The following is a 9,646-nucleotide window of genomic DNA, read 5'->3' as shown; positions in this document are numbered from 1 at the left end:
TCCTCACTGATATTTGGTAACTATTTGCAGGAAAACCTTTAACAAATTTGGCAAAACTCACTTTCTCTTCTGATCTCCACATTGATAAAAGCACTTTAAATTCATTGCTTTATGATTATTATGACCTTGGTTTTTTTTTTTTTTTTTTTTTTTGGTTTTTTTTAATCTCTTAGACTTTCCAAAAACATTTAAAATATTCACAAGATAAAATATGCACAAGATAGGCTGAAAAAAAACTTCCAGTATTTAATGTCATTCTTTAATTTCATGTGTGTAAAATTTCTAGAATATTCTAAAACTAGGCATCATCACAGAGATGAAAGGCAATTTCAGCATCATGGCATTTTCATGTCCCATAGTGCACACAGGTTTCAAATCACCACGAGATCATACTTTCATGAAGTAACATGCTAAAGAAATGGGATTTAATGTCTTCATCAAACACACAATGCACTTTCACTGTACAATATTTCACAATATCATCATAAGTCTGGAGTCTTTATACAAAAAAAAAAAAAAAAAAATTACATTGGCATCATCCTTGAGGGATCCTCCTGAAATATACTACTATACCAAGTAGAACAGCAAGTGTAGTCATCACATAAAGATCCCAGTCTGGACCCAACAGACGAGTCAAACTTACAGATGGTAATAATGATTCCCAGTTGTGCTGAAACATAAGGTAAAATTAATCAGTACATTATTAATATACTTAAATGTATACACATATATTTCTGTTAAAAAAGATATTTTTGTTCTTTTAAAACAAGTGCATAAATCATACTTATTGCTTCATGTGTGTATTGGATGTTTAGTGACACATATGTTACAGTGGCTATAGTGCATTTATTCATGGTAACATGCCATAAAATAACTAAGAAATATAACCAATTCATTTTTATTACGGAAACTTGTTCAGAATTTATGATATGCTCCAGTTTGTTTCAGAAAAATTCATTGTTTGCCCCGTCGCCAATAATATACTGTAGTGTCATTGGTTCTTGAAGGTCATTCAGAAAAGGCAGGACTGATATTCTGTCCCGTTTGATAGTGAGGAGAGCCAATCAGAATATGTCTGACTGTTAAATGAGCTGAACAGTGTGGGCACTGAGGAGAATCACTACCTGTGAGTAGATGGAGGTGAGTCAAATATGTACGTTCCATTCTTGCCCATGCAAGTACCAAAACTTTGAGCCATCTTTCAACCGATTACTGATTTGGGTGTGCCATGGCTCTTTCCACTGTGCTAGGCATGCTGCTTGTAAGATGTGATTCTATTCAGAGGTTGGAATAGTGACTATATCTAAAGTTGGAGGATTTATAGCATCTTTATCAGCCATTTCATTCTCCTTTATTAGCATTAGCAAGGGCACATGATGCAAGAAAGCAAGCCTGTATAGCATCAACCAAAAAAAAAAAAAAAACCACACACACACCCTTCTCATTTCACCCATCCACTCGTTCCAAATGTTTGTCTAGTTCTGCTTTCAATCTGTTTAAGCTATCAACTTCTACAATAACAGATGGAAGTTTTTCCAGCAATTAACCACCCGCTGGCTAAAGGCAAACTTCCGCACATCTATGCCACAACTGTCTTTCCTCAATTTGAATTTATGCTCTCTCAGGCGATTATTCTGAGGAAGAGGAAGAATCCCATCAGCACTGAGCATGTTCAAACCATTCAAGGCTTTATACACCTCAATCAGATCACCTCGCAGATGCCTAGTCTCCAGACACTGTAATTTGCAAAACTTAAGCCTTTATTGGAGCAGAATGGTATTAAGGGTAAGTTGCTACAATGGATAAAAGGATGGTTAAGTGCTAGAAGACAGAGGGTGATTGCTCTTCTTGGACTAATGTTATTAGTGGAGTCCCACAGGGTTCGATGTTTGGTCCACTGTTGTTTTGTATATTTATCAATGATATTGATGAAGGTATATCACGCTTAATGTCGAAGTTTGCAGATGATACAAAGGTTGGCAGGGTTGTTAATGACAGTAATGGCAGTGTGCTACTGCAACAGGATCTAGATAATTTGGGCAGATGGGCTAAGAAGTGGCAACTGAAGTTTAACCTTGACAAATGCAAAGTACTACATATGGGTAGAAGTAACCCCAGAGAAACGTACCAACTGTGTGGTACTACACTTAAGGTGGTAGAAAATGAAAAAGACTTGGGAGTAATTGTGCAGGCAGATATGAAGTTTTCTGAGCAATGCAGACAGGCTGCCAGGGCAGGTCATGGGGTTTTGTCAATGATATATAGGAATTTTGCTAGCAGGGAAAAGGAGGTGATTATCCCTCTGTATAAGGCAATGGTCAGGCCACACCTTGAGTACTGCGTACAGGTCTGGAGGCCTCATTTTAGGAAGGATGTAGATTTACTTGAGCGTGTGCAGAGAAGGGCAACAAGATTGGTGAGGGGAATGAAGGGATCCTCTTACCAAGAGAGGCTTAAGTTCTGCAAATTGCAGTGGCTGGAGACTAGGCACCTGCGCGGTGATCTGATTGAGGTATATAAGGCCTTGAATGGGTTGAGCACTCTGAATTCTGATGGGATCCTTCCACTTGTTCAGATTTCGAACCTAAGGGGGCATAAATTCAAATTAAGAAAAGACAGATGTAGAATAGATGTGCAGAAATTTGCCTTTAGCCAGCGGGTGGTTAATTGCTGGAACAAACTTCCATCTGTCATTGTGGAAGTTGATAGGTTGAATAAATTTAAGGAGGAACTGGACAGACATTTGGAGGGAATGGTGTGATTTTTTTTTTTTTTTTTTTTGGCTGATGCTGCATAAGCTCATACATTTGTTTTCTTGCATCACATGCCACTACTACTACTACTACTACTTTCTTCGTAAGAGCAACCCTTTGTTCCAACAGCTCTACATCCTTCTTAAAATGAGGTCTCCAGACCTGTATACAGCACTCAAGATGTGGCCTGACCATTGCTTTATACAAGGGGATAATCACCTCCTTATCCCTGCTAGAAAAATTCCTGTATATCATTGACAAGACACCATGAGCTACTCTTGCAGACCATCTGCACTGTTCAGAAAACTTCATATCTGCCTGCACAATTACCCCCAGGTCCTTTTCACTCTCTACCACTGTCAGCGTAGTACCACACAGTAGATACGTTACGCTAAGGTTACTGCTTCCCATATGCAGTACTTTATTTGTCAATGTTAAACTTCAGTTGCCACTTCTCAGCCCATCTACTCAACTTTTCTAGATCCTGTTGTAGCAACGTACTGTCATTAGTGTCATTAACAACCCTGCCGACCTTTGTATCGTCTGCAAACTTGGACATTCAGCCTGACATACCATAATCAATATCATTAATGAATACAGAAAACAACAATGGACCCAACACTGAACCCTGGGGGACTCCACTAATAACATTAGTCCAAGAAGAGCAGTGTCCATTGATTACCACTCTCTCTCTCTCTTCTCCTACTCAACCATCCCTTTATCCATAGCAGCAATTTGCCTCCAAAGCCACATTGCTCCAGTTGGTGCAGCAGTCTTCCATGTGCAACAGTATCAAAAGCCTTTCTAAAATCCAAATATATGATATCAAAATTATTCTTTGCATCAATTTCCTTTGTGACTACATCATAGTATCCAATCAAATTGGTCAGACAAGTCTTCCCTTTAACAAACCTATGCTGTGTCCGAGCTATAACTGAAGTCTTGTCTAGATGATCCTGTAATGCTTCTTTAACCAGTGCCTCCATTAATTTCCCTGGAACAGAAGTTAAACCAACAGGTTTGTAATTAACTGTGTCTCCCTTTGATCATCCTTTGTGGATTGGGGTCAGATTTGCACATGCCTATGAGTCCAAGAAACTCTCATAATTATGGCTAAGGGTTTGCTTACTTCCTTTGCTGCCTCCTTTAATATAAATGGATAGATTCCATCCACCCCAGGTGCCTTTCTTATGTTTATCTTCAACAATTTCTCCTCCACTTTACTCTCAGTTATTACAAGATTATCTAGCTTACTGCCAGAGTTTAATACACCTCTAGCATTAGCATTAGTAGAGGCATTTGATGCAAGAAAGCAAGCTTATGCAGCATCAGCCAAAAAAAAAAAAAAAAAAAACCCCACATCCACTTCACCCCTCTGTTCGTTCAAAATACCTGTCCAGCTGAGCTTTAAACTTATTTAGGCTATCAACCTCCACTACAAGGGATGGAAGTCTGTTCCACCAACCAACCACCCGCTGGCTAAAGGCAAATTTCCACACGTCTATCCTACATCTGTCTTTCCTCAATTTGAATTTAAGCCCTCTCAGGTGATTATTCTGAGCTAGAGGAAGAATCCCATCAGCATTGAGCATGCTCAAACCATTCAAGGCTTTATACACCTCTATCAGATCACCTCGCTGGTGCCTAGTCTCCAGACACTGTAATTTGCAAAACTTAAGCCTTTCTTTGTAAGAGCACCCCTTTGTTCCATTCACTAATCTTGTTGCCCTTCTCTGTACTCGTTCCAGCAGCTCTACATCCTTCTTGAAATGAGGCCTCCAGACCTGTATACAGTACTCTAGGTGTGGCATGACCATTGCCTTATACAAGGGAATAATCACCTCCTTATCGCTGCTGGAAAAATTCCTGTATATCATTGACAATACTCCATGAGCTACTCTTGCAGCCCGTCTGCACTGCTCAGAGAACTTCATATCTGCCTGCACAACCACCCCCAAGTCCCTTTCATTCTCTACCACTGTCAGTGTAGTACCACAGAGTTGATACGTTGCTCTGGGGTTGCTGTTTCCCATGTGTAGTACTTTACATTTGTCAATGTTAAACTTCATTTGCCACCTCTCAGCCCATCTGCTCAACCTTTCCAGATCCTGTTGCAGCAGCATAGCGCCAGTAGTGTCCTTATCAACCCTGCCAACCTTTGTATCGTCTGCAAACTTGGACATTAAGCTTGATATACCATCATCAATATCATTTATAAATACAGAAAACAATAATGGACCCAACACTGAGCCCTGAGGGACTCCACTAATAACATTAGTCCACGATGAGCAGTGTCCATTGATTACCACTCTCTAGCATTCCCCTTCCTGAATAACTCCTCATGTGTGAATGTAGATGTAAACCCCTGCTATTCATGGTATTTGCATTTGCGGTCGCTGATTTAAACCTAAAAAAAAATGTGAATTTAAAGTGCTGTGAACATTTTCTGCCATAAAAAAACATGGGTGTGGCTAAAATCAGAGTACCACTCTGTGGACCTACTCAGTAGTAATCAGAGTAGTACCCGCTAATCCTTGTTCAGTATGAATAATGCACTTGTCATAGAAGGTTTCGTCGCTTCCTTTTAATTGAAATGTTTACAAATGTGAAAAATCTACCATTTTGAAGTGTGTTAGTGTAAACAGACTTTTTCGAGCGTGTTAATGGTTAAATTGACTTTATTGTGGACAAGTTCTTTTCTAACCCCTACAAAAATATGGCTATGAATAACAAGGAAATTGTGAAAAGATAAAAGAAGGTAATGACATCAGTGAGTAAAATTGAGTTATTAGACAAAATTTCTAATGATGAAAGTGTCTCGTCAGTGGCAAAACATTATAAAATCAATGAATCAACGGTACGATCAATCAAGAAATCGGAAGAAAAAAATCTGCCGTAGTGTCCATGAAAATGAGCTACGAGTTACAAAGCAAATTTTCGCTTAAAAAATTTGCTCTGTAACTCGTGATGTTCAATAAGAAAAATTGGAAAAGGCTTTAAATCTCTGGATAGAAGACCAAACTCAAAATAAAATTCCATTAAGTTAACTCATCATTCGTGAAAAGGCAAAACACTTTAGTGAAACTGGTGATAGCACTGGCGGGATAAGTTTTTTAGCTAGCAATGGCTGGTTTGAAAGATTTAAAAATTGATATGGCCTTCATAACGTGAAACTTGTAGGTGAGTCTGCATCAGCAGATTTCGTGGCTGTAGAAAGTTTCCCACTGAACTAAAAAAATTAATTATGGGTGTTCAATACAGACGAAACTGGGTTGTTTTGGAAGAAATTGCCAGCCAGAACACACTTAACACAAAATGAAAAATCTGCTCCTCGATTCAAAGTCAACAAAGATAGGCTTACTCTTTAGTTTTGTGCAAACGCTAGTGGACACATGATCAAACCAATGCTCGTGTATAAATTGCAGAATCCACGTGCTTTGAACAAAAAGAATAAAGATCATCTTCCAGTTTATTGGAAATCCAATAAAAAAGCCTGGGTAACAAACTACACTTTTTAGAGAGTGGTTTAATGATAGCTTTGTGCAAGAGGTGAGAAGTTACTTAACTTCAAAATCTTTGCCTTTCAAAGTTCTGCTTCTTAATGATAATGTGCTAGGACATCCAAGCAGTCTAGAATTTGACCACCCAAATGTTGAAATTGTGTTTTTGCCACCCAACACCATATCACTTTTATAACTGTTAGACCAAGGTGTGATTTCTGCGTTTAAGTCCTACTGCGTTAGGAGAACTTTTACTGGCTTAATTGAAAAAAATGGAAAGGGAGTCAGACTTAACTATAAGTCAAAGTTGGAAAAATTATAACATTGCAGATTGACTGATCAACATCAGGGCATCAGTTGATGAGATAAGTACATCTGCAATTAATGCGTGTTGGCGAAAATTGTGGCAAGAAGTGGTTCTTGCTAAAACAATTCCTAGTGTCAACAAACTGGTTGCCGATATTGTAGAAATCACACAGGGAACAGAAGATGGGGGCTTTGAAAACATCGATGCAACAGACATTCAGGAACTTATTGAGACTCATGCAGATGAACTTACAATAGAAGAGTTCGATGAATTAGTAACAAGGTCATCTGCACGAGTCTCAATAAGTTCCTGAATGTCTGTTGCATTGAGAACCAAAATGATCTTGAGGAGGAAGGTCTCGATGTTGTTAGACCAGAATTAAATAGCAAATCATTAAAGGAAATCTTTAGCCTCTCCATACAACTTTCATAAAAGGTGGTGAAAATGGATCCTAATTTGGAAAGAAGCATCAAGTTTAAACGAGACCTAGAACAATTACTCTTGCTTTACGGGGAAATTCAAAAGGAGCTCAATAAAAAAATGAAGAAACCAACTTCGATTACAAGTTATTTTTCACCCAGAAACCCATGTTCTTAGATATGCTCTTGAAAGATTTGTTTAAAATTTCTAATAAATATTACATTTAATATTAAATTGTTTCTTATTTTCATTTCAATGCCTTATGCTTGTATTTAACTATGTACTGTCTATGTACATAGTCATATTATGTAGGTAAATACATATAATACATATATAGACAAAATTTTAGACTAGTTTTTGTTATATATTTCATACTTTGGAACAGAACCCTTTTATTACTATGGGTGCCATAACTCAGTATTCGCAGCATTTCTCAGGAACGTAACCCTCGCGAATAGTGGGGATTTACTGTATTCATTTAGTTTGTTAGCTACCTGAACAGGATCAACAGTTGAACCACTGATATCCAGTGGACCAATCTGATTCATCCCCTTCCTTCTAGAGTTTATATAAGTAAAGAACTCTTTGCAGTTTTTCTTTGCATCCTTTGCCAAAGATTTCTCGTAATCTGCCTTTGCCTGCCTAACCTCCTTTGTGACTTGGTTAGAGACTAGCTTATATCTATCATAGGCTTCTGAGTCATCTGTTAATTTATATGTATCCCATGCATTTTTCTTCTCTGCCACATGTCTAATTAGTTCATCTGACATCCATTTAGGCCTAAATCTTGATTGTTTGTTTGTTTGTTTGGTTGAGTTTTATTGGCGCATCAGCAACTATGGCTATAATGCGCCAAAACCTTGTCATAAAAAGTAAAACATTTTCAGTGACCTACTGAATTAGGTCACTACGTCAGGTTATAAAAACAAGTATAAACTGTGACAGACAAATATCAGTAAACAAGTAACAATAGAAAATCTTAAAATAATAAGATTTTTTAAATATGATTAAAAAGGTTTACTGATTTTAGGAAATTAAAAATAGCAGACACATGGTCATTGTCGGATAAAATCTGACTGAGTGTATACGGCTCAGTCAGATGGTTAAAAGTGGTAAAACGAGTATTTCTAAAACTGGTACAGTCAACTAAAATGTGTCTGATTGTTAAAATTGTGCCACAGGACTCACACATAGGAGGGTCATCAGCCCTCAGCAAAAACGAATGAGTTAAATGACTGTGTCCTATGCGGGTCCGGGCAAGAACAACTTCCTCCTTACGATTCCTGCGCAGACTAGACTGCCACGGTTCAATTACAGGTTTTATATGATATAATTTATTCGCAGTCTGTCTATTCCACGAATACTGCCATTGGGAATGTATCTTTTGATGTATTATTTGCCTGTAGTCTGTATAGGGGACTAACAGGCAGTGGTTATTATTGGGAATTGCTGATTTGGCTGCGGCGTCAGCCAAATCATTTCCCCTAATCCCAATGTGGCTGGGAATCCAGCAGAAGCGGATATCATATTCACGTTCATGGAGAATGTGAATCTTCTGCTGAATGCTAGACAGAACTGGATGAGAATTATATCTCACGGTTATTAAAGCCTGTAACACGCTGAGAGAGTCGGAATATAAAATGAATCGTTGGTATTGGCATTTACTAATGTGATCCAAGGCTAACTTTATAGCGTGCAGCTCTGCAGTAAATATCCTGCATTCAGAGGGAATCTGCTCCGATGTAGTGCTGTCTCTAAAGACAGCAGCAGATCCCACATATGATTCCGCCTTCGAGCCGTCTGTGTAGACTGGCGCGAAGTCAGAATGTTCAGCTCGGTGTGCTGAAAAAAGCTGCAGGTAGACAGACGATGGAGTGTCCGACTTTCCCCAATTTCTAAGGGACAAGTCACATGCCGGGACATGAGCATGCCAGGGTGGAAGGGGTTGCTTTGGTGTTTGGGCAACCTTGTCTACCTTTATATTAAGTTCTTTGAGTAGCTCTTGGACACGAATACCAAAAGGACGATTGGCAGTCTTACGGGTGTTGTACAAATTTTCCCATCGTGGCTCAAAAATGGTTAGCCATGTAGGGTGGTCTGGCAGGGATTTCAGTTTTAGAGCGTAGTTTAGAGACAACTGCTTACGTCGAAGCAATAACGGCAGTTCGTTTGCTTCGACGTATAAGCTCTGGACTGGAGATGTTCGATATGCTCCAATAGCGGTACGGAGAGCAAGATGATGGACAGCATCCAGCCAACGAAGTACACTGTCTCTGGCCGAATTGTATACCAGGGACCCGTAATCTAGTCTGGATCGTACAAGTGCACGGTAGATGCGTAGTAGGGTGCATCGATCCGCACCCCAAGATGTAGAGGAAAGAGAGCGCAGAATATTCAGCCCTCTTGTGCACTTTGTACGGAGTTGACGGATGTGATCCAGAAAGGTCAACTTTTTGTCAAATACGAGTCCCAAGAATTTTGTATCCGCTACTACTGGAATAGCATTTTGTCCGAGCCTTAATTCAGGTTCAGGATGAAGATTACGCTTACGACAAAAGTGTACGCAAACGGTCTTCTCCGGCGAGAACCTGAAGCTTTGGTTTGGTTTGATTTGGTTTTTTATGGCGCATTGGCAGCTAAGGCCATAATGCGCCAAGTCAAATTTT

At 39.1% G+C, this 9,646-nt stretch overlaps 1 protein-coding gene across 4 annotated transcripts in view; it reads right to left on the bottom strand.

Annotated features, from left to right (window-relative positions):
- Positions 1-512: 512 nt before the first annotated feature.
- Positions 513-9,646, bottom strand: part of LOC150088403 (protein sel-1 homolog 1-like) — a 378,494-nt gene continuing 369,360 nt past the window's right edge. For 3 of the 4 annotated variants that reach the window (XM_090369493.1, XM_090369492.1, XM_090369494.1), the window contains exon 19: positions 513-670. In XM_090369493.1, the coding sequence (XP_090225619.1) occupies positions 536-670 (135 nt within the window). In that variant the 3' untranslated portion in view covers positions 513-535. The remainder of the gene's footprint in view (positions 671-9,646) is intronic. The other variant, XM_090369495.1, reaches the window with a different exon arrangement.

This window comes from Mastigoproctus giganteus, chromosome 3, assembly GCF_048544385.1.
Source record: "Mastigoproctus giganteus isolate SK-2022 chromosome 3, ASM4854438v1, whole genome shotgun sequence".
Lineage (NCBI taxonomy): Eukaryota > Metazoa > Arthropoda > Arachnida > Uropygi > Thelyphonidae > Mastigoproctus > Mastigoproctus giganteus.
This window is presented reverse-complemented; position numbering and strand designations above follow the sequence as displayed.